The 20,593-nt window shown below is 41.7% G+C and overlaps 1 protein-coding gene across 3 annotated transcripts in view; it reads left to right on the forward strand.

Moving 5' to 3' along the window:
• Nucleotides 1-14,719, forward strand: part of clcn6 (chloride channel 6) — a 35,104-nt gene extending 20,385 nt beyond the window's left edge. For 2 of the 3 annotated variants that reach the window (XM_019261129.2, XM_027276835.1), the window contains exons 15-23: nucleotides 2,186-2,339; nucleotides 4,526-4,682; nucleotides 4,850-4,956; nucleotides 8,299-8,485; nucleotides 10,666-10,826; nucleotides 11,803-11,959; nucleotides 12,051-12,158; nucleotides 12,283-12,408; nucleotides 12,524-14,719. In XM_019261129.2, the coding sequence (XP_019116674.1) occupies nucleotides 2,186-2,339; nucleotides 4,526-4,682; nucleotides 4,850-4,956; nucleotides 8,299-8,485; nucleotides 10,666-10,826; nucleotides 11,803-11,959; nucleotides 12,051-12,158; nucleotides 12,283-12,408; nucleotides 12,524-12,604 (1,238 nt within the window). In that variant the 3' untranslated portion in view covers nucleotides 12,605-14,719. The remainder of the gene's footprint in view (nucleotides 1-2,185; nucleotides 2,340-4,525; nucleotides 4,683-4,849; nucleotides 4,957-8,298; nucleotides 8,486-10,665; nucleotides 10,827-11,802; nucleotides 11,960-12,050; nucleotides 12,159-12,282; nucleotides 12,409-12,523) is intronic. The other variant, XM_027276834.1, reaches the window with a different exon arrangement.
• Nucleotides 14,720-20,593: the final 5,874 nt, after the last annotated feature.

Below are 20,593 nucleotides of genomic sequence, written 5' to 3' on the forward strand. Positions count from 1 at the left end.
CAACCAGGCTGCTCAAGGATGTTTTACCTCTAGTTAGTCATTCTTTATTGGATACGATTAATCTGTCTTTATTATCAGGATATATACCACAGTCCTTTAAGGTAGCTGTAATTAGACCTCTTCTTAAAAAGCGCACTCTAGACCCAGAGGTCTTAACCAACTACAGACCGATGTCAAACCTTCCCTTTCTCTCTAAGATACTTGAGAAAGCTGTAGCTAATCAGCTGTGTGACTTTCTCCATAACAATAGTCTATTTGAGGATTTTCAGTCAGGATTTAGAGTGCATCATAGCACAGAGACCGCATTAGTCAAAGTTACAAATGACCTCCTAATGGCATCAGACAAAGGACTCATCTCTGTACTTGTCCTGTTAGATCTTAGTGCTGCATTTGACACCATCGACCATCAAATTCTTTTACAGAGACTGGAACATCAAATTGGCATCAAAGGAACCACCCTAAGCTGGTTTAAGTCATATTTCTTAGATCGATCTCAAGTTTGTTCACGTCAGTGATGAATCCTCCATGCATACCAAAGTTTGTCATGGAGTCCCACAAGGTTCTGTACTAGGACCACTTCTATTTAGTTTATATATGCTTCCTTTAGGTAACATTATTAGGAATCACTCTATCAATTTTCATTATGCTGACAACACCCAATTATATTTATTGATCAAGCCTGATGAAACCTATCAATTAATTAAACTCCAAGCATGCCTTAAGGATATAAAAAGTTGGATGACCTACAATTTTCTGATGTTAAATTCAGACAAAACTAAAGTTCTTGTAATTGGACCGAAACACCTCAGAAACTCTCTTTCTAGAGACTTAGTTACTTTAGATGGGATCACCCTGGCCTCCAGCTCCACTGTAAAGAATCTTGGAGTTGTTTTTGATCAGGATTTGTCCTTCAACGTCCACATAAAACAAATTTCAAGGACTGCATTCTTCTACTTACGTAACATTGCTTAAATCAGACGCATCATCTCTCAAGCGGATGCAGAAAAACTAGTCCACGCATTTGTTAATTCTAGGCTGGACTATTGTAACTCTTTGTTATCAGGCTGCTCCTTAGGACTTTGCAGTTAATTCAGAATGCTGCTGCACGTGTTCTGACAGGAACCAAGATCAGAGATCACATCTCTCCCATTTTGGCTTCTTTGCATTGGCTAACTATTAAATCTAGAATAGAATTAAAAAATCTTCTCCTTACTTATAAAGCTCTTCATGGTCAGGCACCGTCATATCTAAAAGAGCTCATAATACCTTACTACCCCTCTAGAACACTGCACTCTCAGGACGCTGGGTTCCTTGTGGTTCCTATAGTCTCCAAAAGTAGATTGGGAGCCAGAGTTTTTAGCTATCAGGCCCCTCTTCTGTGGAACAAACTACCATTCTGGGTTCGGGAGGCAGACATGGTCAACACTTTTAAGAGTAGACTTAAGACTTTACTAAGGTCATCCCTTAGTTATGCTGCCATAGGATTAGACTGCTGGGGGACTCTCCTTCCCTTCTCTCTCTCTCCCTCTCTCCCTCTCCCTCTCCCTCTCCCTCTCCCTCTCTCTCTCTCTCCCTCTCACCATCTGTGGACATACATGTCTCATTAATGCATGTTACTAACCAAACTTCCCCGGAGTTTCTGTGCTCTGTCGTCCAGCAGGTTCTCGTGGATTGTGGCTGCTGCTGTGATCCTGCACAACGTCCACTACACATATTATTACTGTCATTATTGCTACCATATCTGCTACTGTGGTCATTTTATCATTCATTGTGATTCATTGTCAATTTTGTCAGTCATTGTAATTGTACAATATGTTTGTGTTGATTTGTCCTGTACACGTGACATCCATTGCACGTCTGTCCGTCCTGGGAGAGGGATCCCTCCTCTGTGGCTCTTCCTAAGGTTTCTTACACCTTTTTTCCCTGTTAAAAGGGTTTTTTTTGTGGGCAAGTTTTTCCTCACTCGAACCGAGGGTCTAAGGACAGAGGGTGTCACTCCCTGTACAGATTGTAAAGCCCTCCGAGGCAAATGTACTTTGTGACTTTGGGCTATACAAATAAAACTGATTTGATTTGATTTTGATTTTGATTTGAAATGACAAATCCCAGCGTCCTATTACTCAGTTTCTGGTATATTATTCACAGACTGTTGATGATGAGCACCTGCATCTTGTTCTCCCATCAGGTACCTTCAGTCCTGTGACTCTGTCAGTGTTCTTCCTGCTGTACTTCCTGTTGGCCTGTTGGTCCTACGGTGTGTCTGTACCAAGTGGTCTCTTTGTCCCCTCACTGCTCTGTGGAGCGGCTTTTGGACGTCTGGTTGCCAACATCCTCAAAGTGTAAGAACAATGTTGTTTTAATGTTCTATTAACTGAGGTTTGGTTGTCCCTCATTCCCAATGGTGGTAAAATATCAAAAATAAGTCAGAACTGTATTTGATATAGTAAATTATCTTACAGATTACTGTAAGACGTTACATCAGTCAGTGAATGAGCAAACTTCTTTTTTAGTTCAGTAGAATATTTCCCATTGAATGGTGTCAGTTAGTCCAGATGTGGTGAGACTGTGTTAAATCGTCTCATTTTCTATAAGGGCCACAGTGAGATTACAGCTCTTTAGAAGTGTTATTGTATCCACAGAACAGATTTTGTATGTAACCATACTACATGTGGCATGATGTGACGTGAATAAAAAATAACACAAAGCATCTATTTATACAGACTTAATGTAGTGGTGTCCCTTGGGGGTGGCATTCTGGATCATCTGAAGGGGTTTCAAGCTGGGAGGCCCGCCAGTTGGGCATTACAGTAGTCTAGTCTTGAGATGACCACAGCTTGTGTCAGAGTTAAGTAGCATGTTGCCGGGGCCTAATTTTTCTGATGTTGTAAAGTGCAAAGCGACATGACTGGGCAACTGTGGCAACATGATTGGAAAAGGTTAGTTAAACATCAATCATAACCCCTAAGTTTCTCACCACCCTAGTGGGGGCGAGACATAGGGAGTCTATTTTGACGTTGATATTGTGTATAGTAGGTTTAGCTAGGAGGACCAGCAGTTCAGTTTTCGAGAGGTTCAGTTGGAGGTGATGTGCCTTCATCCATGTGGAGACATCTGAGAGGCAATCGGAGACCCATGCAGAGACTGAGGGGTCATCAGAAGGAAATGACGACAGAGCGGAGTGTCATCTGCATAGCAGTGATAGGAAAAGCCATGTGAGCGGATAATTGGACGCAGGGAGGTGGTGTGGATAGCGAAACGTGGGGGGCCCAGCACTGAGCCCTGGGGTACCCCTGTGGTGAGGTGATGCAAAGTGGACAACTGTCCAAGCCAGGATACACTGAATGAGCGTCCTGTCAGGTTGGATTCAAACCAGGAATGAGCCAAGCCAGAGATGCCCATGTTTGAGAGAATAGAGAGGAGGATGTGATGGTTAACTGTGTCAAAGGCAGCTGATAAGTCAAGTAGAATGAGGACAGGGGACTGTGCTGCTGCTCTGGCTTCTTTTAAGGCTTCTGTCACAGACAGCAGAGCAGTTTCAGTCGAGTGACTGCTCTTGAAGCTAGATTGATTTGGATCAAGAAGATTGTGTTCTGTAGGAAGAATTCTGAGAGTTGCTTTGCGACCGCCTTTTCAATAGTTTTGGATAAAAATGGAAGAAGCGAGACAGGACGATCGTTCTCGACCTGAGCAGGGTTGAGAGAGGGTTTCTTGAGTAGATATGTTACCTGAGCCGCTTTGAATGCAGTGGGAAAAGTGCTGGAGGTCAGTGACTAATTTATCACATGTGTGATAGCTGCCGTGATGGTTGGGTTAATGGACTGAAGTAGGTTTGTTGGTATGGGTTTCAACGAGCATGTAGTAGGACTTCTACATGTCAGCAGTTTGGATACCTCGCTCTCAGAGAGGGGTGTAGAGCCAGAAAATAGGATGCCAGCAACTGTTGTGACAATGCTCCTTGGCAACAAATTTTATATCACTGGAGCCTGATTATTTCCCTTTTAAATGGTGCTGCATTTGTAAGGAACATACATTTGTGAGATTAGCAGCAGAGATGAGTATGTGGGTTGCGCCCATGAAAAATTTGCCAGCTCTTGTCAGTGCCGAACAGCTTTTCTTTGCCTGTGTTATTGACTCGTATTTTGAGCTTCTGGTACACTCAGGTGCTGACAATCATGTGCCTGATAGGGCTGCCAGGAGGCCTACCATACTACCATACCCTTCTTCAGACTTTCCACTTTCAGACTCCCACCAAACAAGAGGCAACAGCAAAGAAAAGCTGTTTGTCAGAGAAGATATGGCAAAAAATTTTATGGACGCAACCTTCATACTCCGCTTCGCTGCTCGTCCCATAAATAAATATTTCTTAATATTGTGGCACCATTTTAAAGGGAAATAATCATGCTTTCCAATGGCAAAAGATTTATTGCTAAGAAACATTGTTACAACAAAAAATAATCTACCAAACACAAATTTCCTTATTATTTTGCATACTTTATGTGCACATTGTGTGTCTGTCTTCTGTTAGGAAACTGGGAATGGACATCTACTCTGGAACCTTCGCTCTCATCGGAGCTGCCGCCTTTCTTGGAGGTGTGGTCAGAATGACCATCAGCCTGACTGTCATCCTCATTGAATCTACCAATGAAATCACATACGGACTGCCTATCATGATCACTCTAATGGTACATTGGCAACTATGACATATACTATCAACCACTGTGCTATCTTTTAAAATCACATTTCAAGCCTCTGTGAGACATAAATAGGTATGTTGATAGGTAGATATGACGCAGTGGTGTATTTCCTATTGGGTTCATGTAATAAATGATAGTGTTGTGTTAACCATCAGGTGGCTAAGTGGACTGGAGATTTCTTCAACAAGGGCATCTATGACATCCACATTCAACTGAGAGGAGTGCCTCTGCTGGAGTGGGAGACTGAGGTTGAGATGGACAAGTAAGATTTGTTGTTTAGCAAACAGCTGGGCTAAAGGATTAATGTCTGTGCAGGCAGTGGTGGGTTGAGAACAGAAAAAAGTACAATTACTGCTATATGACTGCCAAAATTACTCAAGTTATAGGTTTAATCTTTTACCAATGAGCAATGTGAAGTTTCCATCTCCTCCATCGTTTTATGTTGCCAAATTGTGTTTGTAAAACACAAACAGAAGCATTACCTGTAGGACTTAGTAGCTGACCTATTGTACACACCGCCTCTCTGAGCAGCATGTGTGTTGCAGAACCTTTTGTTTTTCATGTTTTTACCAATGGTAACAGTTAGAACAGCTGCACAGGTCTTGGTGCTCCACTGCCTGCTGGTTCAAAGCAGGTTGACAGTGTAGTGTGCTAAAAAAAAAACGTTATCTGTCACTTTATTTGATGAATATTTGATGAATTTAGACACACATGAATCTTGCCCCATGCTTTGTTTTATTCTATGTTCTGTGGAACAAACTATCATTCTGGGTTTGGGAGGCAGACACGGTCAACACTTTTAAGAGTGGACTTAAGACTTTTCTTTTTGATAGAGCTTATAGTTAGGGCTGGCATTCACACACATTCATACACTGATGGTATGGCTGCCATGCAATCTCTCATCAGAGACTGGCATTCATACACATTCACACACCGATGGCACAGCCTTCAGGAGCAATTTGGGGTTCAGTATCTTGCCCAAGGACACTTCAACATGCAGACTGGAGGGGATCGAACCACTGATCTTCTGATTAGTGGATGCCTCCGAGCCACAGCTTGATTCATGTTGTTCAGCCAGCTGATGACTGACGAAACATTGTCTTCTCCCGCTTTATCGGTTATCGGGTCGCGGGGGCAGCAGTTTCAGCTTCCCTCTCCCCGGCCACTTCATTCAGCTCTCCCTAGGTGAGGGTAGGAACGTAGATCGACTGGTAAATCCGTCTTCACCACGACGGACCGGTGCAGAGTCCGCATTACTGCAGAAGCCGCACCGATCCACCGGTCGATCTCTCGTTCCATCCTTCCCTCACTCGTGAACAAGACCCCAAGATACTTGAACTCCTCCACTTGAGGCAGGATCTCATCCCTGACCCGGAGGCTGCACTCCACCCTTTTCTGGCTGAGAACCATGGCCTCGGATTTGGAGGTGTTGATTCTCATCCAAGCCGCTTCGCACTCGGCTGCAAACCGCTCCAGAGAGACCTGAAGGTCACGCTCCGATGAAGCCAACAGGACTAGATCGTCCGCAAAAAGCAGTGACCCAATCCTGAGGCCACCGAACCGCAGCCCCTCAACGCCCTGGCTGCGCCTAGAAATTCTGTCCATGAAGGTTATGAACAGAACCGGTGACAAAGGGCAGCCCTGGCGGAGTCCAACTCCCACGGGAAACGGGTCCGACTTACTGCCGGCAATGCGGCAGGGACCGTACAGGGACCGGATAGCCCGTAATAATGGGTCCGGAACCCCATACTCCCGGAGCACCCCCCACAGGACTCCCTGAGGGACACGGTCGAACGCCTTCTCCAAGTCCACAAAGCGCATGTAGACTGGTTGGGCGAACTCCCATGCACCCTCCCTCCACTGACCCAAGACGTCCCCAGTCGAGGTCAGCAGCACCCCGTCCCCGCTGAACACAGTGATGAGCTTCCCCCGCCTGAGCCGCCGGATGGTGGTCCAGAACCTCCTCGAAAGTCGTTCTCCGTGGCCTCACCGAACTCCTCCCACGCCCGACCGCCGAGGCTGCACTCGCTTGGCACGTCGATACCCGTCAGCTGCTTCAGGAGTCCCACAGGCCAAAAAGGTTCTGTAGGACTCCTTCTTCAGCTTGACGGCATCCCTCACTGCCGGTGTCCACCGGCGGGTTTGGGGGCTGCCGCCGCGACAGGCACCGGCCACAGCTTCGGTCAGCCGCCTCGACAATGGAGGAACGGAACAAGGTCCACTTGGACTCAATGTCCCCCGCCTCCCCCGGAACGTGAGTGAAGCTCTCCCGGAGGTGGGAGTTGAAGCTCTTTCTGACAGGAGATTCAGCCAGATGTTCCCAGCAAACCCGCACAGAACGTTTGGGCCTGCCAGGTCTGACCGCCATCCTCCCCCACCATTGGAGCCAACTCACCACCAGGTTGTGATCAGTTGACAGCTCCGCCCCTCTCTTCACCCGAGTATCCAAAACATGTGGTCCGCAAGTCCGACGTCACGACCACAAAGTCGATCATCGAACTGCGGCCGAGGGTGTCCTGGTGCCAAGTGCACATATGGACACCCTTATGCTTGGACATGGTGTTCGTTATGGACCATCCATGACGAACACCGAAGTCCAATAACAGAACACCGCTCAGGTTCAGATCAGGGGGGCCATTCCTCCCAATCACGCCCCTCCAGGTCTCACTGTCACTGCCCACGTGAGCATTGAAGTCCCCCAGGAGGATGAGGGAGTCCCCAGAGGGAGCGCTCTCCAGCACCCCCTCCAAAGACTCCAAAAAAGGTGGGTACTCTGAACTGCCATTCGGTGCATAGGCACAGACGACAGTCAGGACCTGCCCCCCCCCACCCGAAGGCGAAGGGAGGCTACCCTCTCGTCCACCGGGGTGAACCCCAACGTACAGGCGCCGAGCCGAGGGGAAACAAGAATTGCCACCCCCGCTCTGCGCCTCTCACCGGGGGAAACTCCAGACTGGTAGAGCGTCTGGTTCCGGAGCCCACGCTGTGCGTCGAGGCGAGCCCATCTATATCTAGCTGGTACCTCTCAAACTCGCGCACCAGCACAGGCTCCTTCCCCGCCAGAGAGGTGACGTTCCACGTCCCCAGAGCCAGCTTCTGCAACCGGGGGTCAGACCGCCAGGGTCCCCGCCTCCGACTGCCGCCCAACTCTCTTTGCACACACGCCCTATGACCCCTCCCATGGGTGGTGGGCCCATGTGAAGACTGATGAAACATTTTAATTACAATACAGGAAAACAAAATAACAGTGTGTATACATTTTATAGTTTGTAGCTGTAAACAAGGAGATTGTTTTCCAGTTTACTTGTTTGTGGATCATAAATGGTTCATACGGAATAACTGCACAATAGTTCCATTCCCAGTCTGACAGAAGTTATTCTTTTTTTAATAATATTTTTATTAAAATTGTGTAGATGACAAGAAAACGGACATAGAATGAACAAAATAAAAGAAACAAAAAAAATGCAGGGCATATTTAAGGATTTTTTCTCATCCCACCCCCCTTATGTGTGAGTGTGTGAGTTCTACACTTTTTCTCCTTAAAGAGCCAAACTGAGATTAATGCTCATCTTGTGTATTTGTTTGTTCATGTCATCTTTCCAAGGCTGACAGCCAGTGATATCATGGAGCCCAACTTGACCTATGTCTATCCCCACACCCGGGTCCAGTCTCTAGTCAGCATCCTGCGCACCACTGTCTATCACGCCTTCCCCGTAGTCACTGAAAACCGGCAGAATGAACAGGATTTCATGAAGGGAAACATCCTGATCAGCAACAATATCCACTTCAAGGTATGTCTGGGGGTGGAGATTTGAAACATCGCTATAAAGATGAACAATGTACACCGTATAGCTAAAGCTATAGCATGTTCTAGCTATTATGAAATTTTACTTCAACATTCTCTTTGATTCCAGATCTGTCTCCGGTTCTTAACTGTAGTTAATGGTGTATCCAGTAGATGGAGGTAGAGTTCTGTGTGTATTCTCAGCATGATGGACCAAGTATAAAAACCCAAGATGGCAGTATTGGTTTTACTGGACACTTAACTGGATTAGTTTTATTGGATTTCCTGAAAATATATAGCAACCCCGTTTTCAATGGCAACTTATCAAATGTTGAACCTGTAAAGTTTGATTGTTTTTGTAAAATGATATGCACATTTTAAATTTGATGGCAGCAACATATTTGAAAAAGTTGGGACTGGGTTATGTTTACCAGTGTGTTCACCATCTCTTCTGTTAACACTCTGTAAGCTTCTGGGAACTGAGGAGACCAATTGTTGTCATCTGGAAAGTGGAATGTTTTCATTGTTATGGAATTTTGTATCCTTAGGTTACTTGAGGTCACGTGTGAGCCTTGTGGTCCTCGGCAGTATTAATTGTTTGTCTTTGACTAGGTGTCACCATATCTCAACACTGTGGTGGCCAGGGTCGAAGAGGCCTGTTGCTGCCTTCCTAGACATAATAGATTGTTTGTTGTTGCCGTTCCAATCTGCGTAAACAGACATCTGTGTCTCCAGACTAGATTATGTTGACAATAACACCTCCAAGAGTAAAGACATTCTCTTTGACTAATTCTGGGGCGTATAGGATTTGGGGTGTGATCTTTGGGTTTAAAGTATATCCACCATCACGAGTTCATCGGAATGCGAGACCGACTCAAGCACTTCAGGTGTACTTTGAGAGTGTCTCTAGTTCTCCTTGGCCAAGCGTCAATAAATAATACAGCATAAGACATCAGAGGCTCCTGAACACGTTCTTCCCTCCTGACCTCACCATTGACCTTTGACTTCAGCAATTTCTCCACAACATTCATAATGCACGAAACATTTTCTGCAGGCTTTACTACGGACCCATGCTGTTTGAGTATGTGCAGAATGTGCTTTGACATTGTGTTAATGACAGAAATATTGGTTTTCAGTCTTGTTCCTTGTGTACAGAGATTTCTTCTTTTGGCCTTTTCAAGCTTTATTTCTGACAGAGCCAGCTGAAGAGTGACAGGAATGTGGGGAGAGAGAGATGGGGAATGACATGCGGGAAAGAGCCACAGGTCAGATTTGAATCCTGGGCTTCCACAGCAAGGACTGAGCCTTTATACATGGGGCGGATACTCTACCAACTGAGCTAATCAACACCAATCAACTGTAGCCACAGACTCTTTGTCATTTTATGATGAGAAAGATTACTTTTAAATTGTTGCACTATTTTCTAGTGTAGTTTTTCATAGAGCAGTGAACCCCTCTCCATCTTTACTTCACAAACACTCAGCCTCTCTGGATGTTCTTTTTATACCCAATCATGTTACTAACCTTTTTTCCTGTTTTCCCTGTTAAAAGGGTTTTTTGTGGGCAAGTTTTTCCTCACTCGAACCGAGGGTCTAAGGACAGACTGTGTCACTCCCTGTACAGATATTAAAGCCCTCAGAGGCAAATGTACTTTGTAACTTTGGGCTATACAAATAAAATCTGATTTGATTTAACCTGTTACCAGTTAACCTCATTCATTGTGAGATGTTCCACCAGCTGTTTTCTTTCACACCTTTTCCAGTCTTTTGTTGCCACTGTCCAACTTTGCTGCTGTGTTGCTGCCAAATTCATATAATTTTCCAAAAACAATGAAAAAATTCTCTGTTTTATAATTTGATAAGCTGTCTTTATTTTTAATTGTCTATTTTGAGTTAAATATGTTATTTCAATGTTTTGCAATGTTTTCTTGGAAACAGGGTTCTATATTGTAAAATATAGTGATCTCACATGTAAAGTTTTATGTACAGAATTTTTACATTCATACAAAGTTGCATTCTGAATAAAAATCTTATCAATCAAAGAGAATATTTTAATGTGTTTAAACAAGTGATGAAGCAACAAAATCATTTTGTCTGCAGTGATTAGTTAATGAGCTGACATTCATTTAAGATTGTCTTGATTGAAAACTAACTTCATTATAATCTTACTCTTCACTGTGACATACAGAAATCCAGTGTGATGTCCCGTGCGGGGGAACAGAGGCGGCGCTGTCAGTCCATGAAGTCGTACCCATCAAGCGAGCTGAGGAATGTTTGTGACGAGCAGAACACTGTCGTGGAGCCGGCAGAGGAGGGAGAGGACTTGCTGCAGCAGATGTTAGAGAGAAGGTAGCACTCTCTCTCTCTCTCTCTCTCTCTCTCTCTATATCCATCTCTCTCTATATATATCTCTCTATATTTCTCTATATCTCACTCTCTCTATATATATATATCTATATCTCTATATCTCTCCATATCTCTCCATATCTCTCCATCTGTGGACATGTCTCATTAATGCATGTTACTAACCAAACTTCCCCGGAGTTTCTGTGCTCTGTCGTCCAGCAGGTTCTCGTGGATCGTGGCTGCTGCTGTGATCCTGCATGACGCCCACTACATATATTATTACTGTCATTATTACTACCATATCTATTACTGTAATCACTTTTATCATTCATTATAATTCATTGTCATTTTATCAGTCATTGTACAATATGTTTGTGTTGATTTGTCCTGTACACGTGACATCCATTGCACGTCTGTCCGTCCTGGGAGAGGGATCCCTCCTCTGTGGCTCTTCCTGAGGTTTCTTCCACATTTTTTCCCTGTTAAAAGGGTTTTTGTGGGCAAGTTTTTCCTCACTCGAACCGAGGGTCTAAGGACAGAGGGTGTCACTCCCTGTACAGATTGTAAAGCCCTCTGAGGCAAATGTACTTTGTGACTTTGGGCTATACAAATAAAATTGATTTGATTTGATTTGATTTGATTTGACACAGGTTCACTAATATACAGTCCCACCTGTTCAGGCACCTAACATTTAGATAGGGTGACAACTTAACATGAGAGTTGACTGAAACACTGGGTACACTGAGACAATGCACACAATGCAATGATGACAATATTATTTCATAATAACAAACACATTTGTTAGTTATTTAGCTTTTTCTCAAAAACAAGTTCAAGATGTCTATTACATTTGAGCAGCAAAGAAGAATAGAATGTATACCTTATAATATGTAATGGATTCTAACATAACATAACATCATATAACACAGCACTGAACCAGACCTCCTGTAATTGCTGTATTGTTGTTGTCCACATGCAGGTATGCTCCCTATCCCAACCTGTACCCAGATCAGTCTCCCAGTGAGGAGTGGACCATGGAGGAGCGCTTCAGACCACTCACCTTCCATGGCCTCATCCTGCGTTCCCAGCTGGTCAACCTCCTCATCAGAGGGGTCTGCTATGCTGAGAACCAATCGGTCAGACACACACATGCACACACATGTAAGATTGACACATTTGTTTTAGTTGTATATCCAACTGAATGTGTCTGCATACGTTCCATCACAGAGCGCCACTCAGCCCAGGCTGTCCTATGCAGAAATGACTGAAGATTACCCCCGTTACCCTGACATCCACGACTTGGATCTCGCCCTGCTCAACCCCCGCATGATAGTGGTACGACCAGTTTAAATAGTTAGAGCAAGACTTCTCTGAATAGTATACAAACAGAAATTTTAAGATTTCAGCAAAATGTTCAGTTGATTAAAAAAAAAAAAACATTCCCTCTGTGTGTCCCAAGGATGTCACTCCCTACATGAATTCGTGTCCCTACACAGTGTCTCCCAACACCCGCATCTCCCAGGTATTCAACCTGTTCAGGACCATGGGCCTGCGACACTTACCAGTGGTCAATGCTGTTGGAGAAGTAAGTAGTCACAGAAGAGATGCTGAAAAAGTTCTAGTTCCACCAGTATGAACTTTTAAAGGCTGGTACTAAAATGATCGGGTTACTCATGTTTATTATCTACTATCTCTTTCAGATTGTTGGAATAATCACAAGACATAATCTAACCCACGAGTTCCTTGTGGCCAAACTGCGACAGCACTACATCACTATTTGATCTGATTCTGGACGTCCTGCCGTGCTTCCAGTCCAGACTCTATTTAGCCAGGTCCTGAGCCTTTGCTAGCTCAGTATGTAGGCATCCCCAAATACATCCAGGACATTCAAAATATAACACATCCATATAAATATTCTTTGTGGTAAAGTAGGAACACAGTTCATCAGTAAGTCAAACCATTCAATTGTATTTCACTCAAGTCTAAATATGTTTAGTGTTGAGGAATTATCAGCCTTCCTCTAGCCTCAGATCCAGTGTTCTGCTCATTATTAATCCATTAACAATAATGTATTTTATTTATTTCTTTTTTATTACTCCCACAAAATCTGTGATTGTGTCCTTTCTCCTTAAAATGCCTTGTGTGAATGTCATCTGCTCAGTAAGCACAGCTAAGGCAGCCTATGAAATCCTATGAAAAATTTAAATTTGACAACAATGTTCCTGTACTGTTATGTTAATGAACGATGTTCACTAATAATGTAATATTATTTAGGTAATGCGTTACTGCCCAACCCTGCTTAAATCCGCTGGGCTAAACACAGGAGCAATCTGTATAGAAAAAGTTTGCTAGCAGCAGCGTGAATCATATTCTTTAATTTAACTTTTAAGTTCTGCTCCTAGTTTTTCTCCCTTTCACCCACACACACAGATGAAGTTCAAAGGTCTGGTATTAAGCTCATATAATGTGGTTTCTGCTGGTTGGAGACACAATTGACCAATCAGAGCTTTGTAGGGAGAATTTGGAATAAAATAGTTGTCTTTGCTAGCACAAGAAAAAACTTGCAAACTGTGCTGAACAGACACCATGCTCATCCGAGAAGTTATGTGAACAGGCGTTTCCTCATTATAAATTGGGAAAATCTTGACATGCATACAGGTAATGTTGTTTGCTGCCGCTCAATTTTGGGTTAAAACAGCATGTTTGAATTTGTCTGAACTCAATAGTTTGAAAAAATGACAGCTACCCAAGTCTGGGGTACAACAAATTACCAAAGTAAAATATCAAGATTTCCTTACTTCCTTCATGACAGACACTTTTATTTAACCTTTAAAGTATGCTTTATCATAGTTGTCACTGTAGCACTTTTATTTTTGGCTGCTGTCTGGACATTTTGATATACTGTGTAAGGAACTGGAATTATATGCACTAAAAGTAGGCCAACATCCCCTCACAGCCTTTGGTTAAATTGGACTGCAGTAGTTCTCGGAGGAGTTTGTTTTCTGACCATGTCATTATTCCACGTTGGACATACAGTAACATTTCTAACCACTTCAGCAGTCTGTAAATACATTAGCATTGTTTTGCACTTATGTTATAAAGTAATGTTGTCACTGTCATTCAGTTAGTTCAGTGTTACACAAGGAACAGCAACAGGGAATTTAAAGGACAAGCTGTAAAAATCACATTTTGATAAAACTAATATCTAAAATATACATATACATATATACATATGTTATGCCTCTGCTCCTATGTATTCAGCAGAGTCATATGTTTCTGGTCCATCGTCCTAGTTCATCAGTCCATTGTCATTCCTGAAAGGGACTAAAAATGTGCCTCGGAGCAAAAATAAGTGAAGCAAGTGGAATTGTACGTCAGGTTGTCAGATTATTAGATACCACAGCGGCACATATACACATCAAACATCCTGACATCCTGATTTGTTCCTTGTCTCTGCTTTTTATGTTTTTATTTAAGAAATTATTTTTTATACAGTTTTATTTTTATGATTTGCTGCCTGTCCTGTCAATGATTTGGTGTCCTGCAACTGATGATGATGATGATGATGATGATGATGATGATGATGATGAGATGATGATGATGATGATGATGATGATGATGATGATGATGATGATATCATTGCTCTTGCTTTAAATAAATAATAAATTGGTATGCAAAGTATTATATGTCCAGCTGTGAAGCTGACCTGAGGGACTGTTTGCTAAATACACTGTGTTTCATATGACTTCTATAGAGATATATCTAGCACCTTGTGCTTGTTTAGGACTTTGTAATTTCTACAAATGTAGACTAAGCTGAACTGGCACATGGCAAAAAAAAGTTATCTCTGTCTTGTGCCTTTCAATAATAAAGGTCCTTCTGTTTTGCCAATCATACAAGTTATGTCTGCATGTTTCTTTTGTTTGTTTGAGCTAAAACAATTAATTGATTAATTAATTTCACGATTTCAATAATTTTGACAGTCAATTACTTGATTGATAAATTGAATAAATAAAATAATAAATAAACATGATGATTAAGTGAAACAAGACAAGGCTCTTCCTGAGGTTTCTTCCACCTTTTTTCCCTGTTAAAGGTTTTTTGTGGGCAGGTTTTTCCTCACTCAAACCAAGGGTCTAAGGACAGAGGGTGTCACTCCCTGTACAGATTGTAAAGCCCTCCGAGGCAAATGTACTTTGTGACTTTGGGCTATACAAATAAGATTTTATTTGATTTGATTTGACAAGAAGCACTGATAGACTTTTTTTTTTTCCCACAATGCAGTGCACAAAGGAAATGGAAGAGCTTCTCACAACTGTAACTGATGGTGACATCAGCAGAGAGATCATGCTAGTGGTAAAACTATCAGGGTGATCAGCAACTGTAGATGAAACGATATTGAATATTTAAATATACATATGAATCATAGACATGGAGACATACGTACTACACTAATTACAGCAATTTGAGGTTACTCTCTTGGCATCCATGTTTGTAAAAAAAAAAAAAAAAAATCGGACAATCAAGACCAAATTTCAGAACAAAATGTATTGATTTATTTGGAATTGTCGCAATCCACTCCTTTTCTTGTAGAGGCAAAATAAATGTATGCACATCTTGTTGGTGAGCTTGCACTGTGTGGAAACAGCAAACCTGAGAGTCCAAACTGGTAGCTTTAAATAAGCTGTGTTGTACAACATTTTAGTTTTATACTACCCACAGTACCACACAAATCTAGTTCAAACTAGAGGCCCAAGAGTCTCCAGTCATACTAGTAAATGTAATGTTCATTGATAAGACAAGCCTTCCTGTTACTGAGACATTTTCAGGCCTAATTTCTTTCCGTTGGTGCTGTCAGAAGAGATTAATGCTGAACTGCACCTGAGCTGTTAGGAGTACCTGCTGCACTCAGATCTGTCAGCGGCCACTTATGGGTAAACACTAGTGCACCTGTCCATGCTATGAGATTCCCAGGTCTGCCATACATCACTCTCTAGATCCACAAAGCTCAGTTTATGAACCTTTAAATGTGCAGGTTATTGTATTTACATAACATACAGTGTATGCATTGAAATATATGACTCAAATATATGAGTATATATGACACAGTGGCAAACTAGTGCTGTGCTCAAAGAGGTGGTTAATAAAAAAATAAAAAAAACTACCACAATACATGGTATTATATTGCAGTGACATAACTTTGCATTGTCACAAAAACTAAAATGTTTATCTGAATCCTAAAATCAAAATGTTTGCATGTCACTTTAAATTCAACTTATTTTAAACCAAAGGATTCGTCTGCTCAGTTGCAGTGAACAAATTACTAGAACACATTTATGGCACTTTATATTCCATCTTCTGTAAATGATCCTAAACACTCAAACATCATGATGAAAGATAATAATGTTTACAATAGGCTCTCCTAGGATGATTGAATGCCATGTCGATTACCTCAATTTAATCCAGCCAGTAACAAATGTCACCTTTAACCTGTGGGCTAATTGAACCTATTCCGTTTAACAGACTGTGTGATGGGTGAGTTTGCTACATTGTCTACTCTCTGCTTTCAATTCACAGCTATTCCACTGCAGCCTGCCCTCTTTGCTGTTGTGAACTGCTCCTGATGAGTCTCTTTATCCTCCATCTCTTACAAGATCAGTATTCTTTTTCTGCTCCTTCAGTTTCATCCTGTTCAATGTCCATCTCAACTCATAAGTAGAACATTTGTTCTCAAATTGTTATCAGTCACATAATGCTGCTTTCAGCTTTTAAACTCAGACACGTGATTGTATTTTGAAGTTGTTTTATTTTGACATGCACTAGAATAATGCTTAATTATTTTGTTATTTTAATGTTGTTCAACTGTTAAATTATGGCATCAAAAAACTATTCTATACTATTGTTTTTGAAGCTTTGTGGAATACACTATACAGTTAGATGGCATCAGGCTAAAATATTACAGCATATTGAGGGTAGGGATTAGAGTTTACTTACATGAATGAAAACTCAGTGTTTGTAGAGCTTCAAAGCCAAATGGGTGGTAATTTATCTGGCCATCACACAAAACCAGTTTTGTCACTCATGGGTAAAATGATCACAAAACACATTCAAACACATCAAATGACTTTTTTCTATAAAAGGTGTAGATGATTGGACAGTGTCTTTATTAATGTCAATCTCTTCATCATCAGGATCTGTAACACAGTCCTTTAAAATATCTGTAATCAAGCATCATTTTAAAAAGCCCACTTTGAGGATTTTCAGTCAGGATTTGGAGTGCACCATAGCACGGAAACAACACTGGTGAAGGTTACAAATGATCTTCTAATGGATAAAGGAAGACTCGTCTTTGTACTTGTCTTGTTAGATCTTAGTGCTGTATTTGATACCACTGACCATCATATTCTTTTACAGGTAAAGGAACCACTCTAAACTGGTTTAAGTCCTCTTTATCAGATCGATTTCAGTTTGTTCACGTTAATGTTGAATCTTGCATGCACACCAAAGTTTAGTCACAGAGTTCCACAAGATTCTGTGCTTGGACCACTTCTATTCACCTGATGCTTCCTTTAAGAATCACTCCATTAACTTTCATTGATATGCAATTTATTTAATTACATTTATCAATCAGGCCAGATGAAACCAATCAGTTAGCTAACTTAAAGAATGCCTTAAGGACATAAAAATGCAATTGTAATGGACCCAAACACCTCAGAAAGTCTCTTTCTAAAGGTATAGTTACTCTAGTTGGGATCATCCTGGCCTTCAGTTCCACTGTAACGAATCTTGGAGTCATCTTTGATCAGGATATGTCCTTTAACAGCCACATTTTTTTTAAAAAGCCCTTTTTCACCTACATAACATCGCAAATATGTCTCTGTTAGGGTTTGAAGTTGTGTCCTTTTGAGTGTGTTTGCCCTTGTGTTTGGGTTTGTCTTGTCTCCCGTTTGTGCAGGTTGGGAGTGGCTGACCTACTCTCTCCTCCTACTCATCCACACCTGCTCATCATTCACCTGATTGCCACCTCCCACCTCGGCAGTAGTGGTACTTCATCCTTCATGCTTTGCCAGTTTGTTGTTGTAACCCTCGTAGTAACTATCTGACCAACTGGAAAACCCTTTTGGAAAACTCTTTTGGACTGGACAGTTGCCTTTTGCTTTGTTGTCTAGCCCAGCCATGCTCACCTGCTCACCGCTTGCCACAATCCACCTTCTCTTTGTTTGTTCACCCCCATGGAGCTCACCGTCACAGAGCCTTCAGCTATCAAGCTCTGTTGTGAAATTCATTTTCCATTCAGATTCTATATAACAACATGATAGGATTAACTGCTTAGATAATGTGTTCTGATATATGCTTGTGATACGAAGCATAGCTCCTGTCACTCTGTACGCCTAGCCATAGCTAATGTACATTAGAAGTAGCTAAGTTAACTTTAGCATTGGATGTAGCAGGCTAAGTTTGGAAACTATATGCTCATTCGCAAAGCTGGTAGTTTCCCCATGTAACTGCTGACATTTTCACCATTATTTTTCCTGGTAAGATTGTGGTATGTTTTTGATTTTGTGTTATAACATTTAGTTCAGGGATTTCTTCCATCACTTTCTGCCATGTACTTTCCCACTTTGCATGCGTTGTTGCTACACTACATCATATGTCTCTTGTCTCAATGGTTGCTCTTTGAAAGGTAAGCAGCACTCAAGCCAAAAGTTGAAATAATTTGAACTTTTTTAAAATCCTTTTTTAAGAATGTGACAGTGTTACAGGAGTGCCAAAACTCAATCAGCTCAGTGTTCTTTTAAGCTGATTAGTCCCGTGTTGTAACTGTAATTGTCAAGAACCTAGCTAAGCACCATGGCACAGGGTAACAATGATACATTGTACGGCACAGCTTATGCTTGGGACAAACAAAATAAATACACAACTGTTTTTCTTATTGTAGTAGAATATTTATCATATAGAATATAGAATATTTTCCTTTCTATATTTGTCTTTTTATTTATTATCTTTCTCTCCTGTCATCCTCTCCTCTCTCCCTCCCCATCCACTCATGTCAGCCACACTCACTTGTCCCGAGGTGTGGAAGGCGGCTGAGATCATTAGGGGAAATTACTCTTGTGTTGCATACCAGCTCTGATAATAAAACTGTCACAAGGGGCAGCATGATGACTGCAGCGACCATTGCTCTACCTTCTGTTCCATTTTCTTTCCTTCTTTGGTTAAATCATCTTTTTAATGATGTTAACTGAGACTGTATTGTTGTAGCAATACAGCAGGAGAGAGAGAGAGAAAGAAAATTATTATTATTTTATTATTTTATAATATAAACAAAAGCATACACATATATTATTATGCACATATTATTACCGAGCCTAAACATGAAATGCAGGGCTATTTGTGCTCTGTGGATTATATTCCCACACTAATTTTGAATTAAATCACTGCACAAACCAGTTGCCCATTTTGTCTGGTTGGGAATCCAGCCAACTGCTCTGCTATGGCTGATCTGTGACTTTGGTCTCTCTCTCTCTTTATTTCCTTACAGAACACTGCCCAACAACCAGATCCATTATAAAGGTGTACCCTGGCTCCATCACATGCATATTTATCCACAGGTACTACATTCTCTTATACAATATTAAGTCTAGTGACAATGCCATGCTCTTTTCATAGCTACGCAAATGAGCTGATAATTATTCACAGGTGAACTGTAGGAGGTGTTGTTCATCCAGTCATCAGGTTTCTGTGGAGAAAGTGGAAATGGCTTTGCAGGGATTTGTGGACTTCATATTAGTGTTTCACCTTTATAAATGCAGGGTTATAGAGTATGAGCGGCCTGACTATTCATGTAGGTACTGGGTTACTTTCTATTCTTTGTGTGTTGTTACCAGGGCATTAGTGACTGTGGGGGTCCTGGCAGCCTTAGGCAATGTCATTGATATCTGTCAGGACGCAGTGGGAGGTCAGCAGAGGGGAAGGGGGGGCGCTAAAGAGGTTTTAATGACATCTTAAGCAGCTCTTTGCATCTGTGTGAGAAATATGTCTCAAAGGCATTACTAGAGTTAAACAATGGAACATATTTTGTTGTTGTTTTGTTGCTTTGGAGAAACACTGACTGTCAAACTGAGTTGAAATTATTCCATTCTGCCAGTATTTGGAACTGTATACTGTGTTATACAAACCTCTTCATGAAAAGTTGACCTTTCACCTTAAGTAATGAGTGAGTAAGTAGTTTTAGCTCTTTGTTGAAGATATATTTCGTTTACACAGAGCAAAACATTTAAACCTGGGTGTTGTTTAGCTCAGTTAGAGCATCCACTCCATGCACAAAGGCTCAGTCCTTGCCTCAGCGGCCCTGGGTTGGAGTACGACTTGTGGCCCTTTGCTGCATGTCATTCTACATCTCTCTCTCCCTACATTCCTGTCACTCTTCAACTGTCTCTGTCAAATAAAGGTTGAAAAGGCCCAAAAAATATCTTAAAAACAAACAAACAAAACATTTAAACCCAAGATGTTTATTGTGTATCATATGTGATACAGTGCTTTCTATCTAAAGCACTTATGATAATACTAGGCTATTGCTATTAGCTTATTAAGGGCTCTTTATCTTGTCCAGGAAAGCAAGCAGCAACCCTCTGATTACTAGATGACCTGAGCCACAGCCATCACCTCACTTCCATCACAGCTCTATAAAACCAAAATGAACAACTGAATTAATATCTAAGAGCCAGTGTTGCTTGGTGTGGCACTAAAACAGAGATTATGTATTTATT

Source organism: Larimichthys crocea, unplaced genomic scaffold (assembly GCF_000972845.2).
Source record: "Larimichthys crocea isolate SSNF unplaced genomic scaffold, L_crocea_2.0 scaffold630, whole genome shotgun sequence".
Classification (NCBI taxonomy): domain Eukaryota; kingdom Metazoa; phylum Chordata; class Actinopteri; family Sciaenidae; genus Larimichthys; species Larimichthys crocea.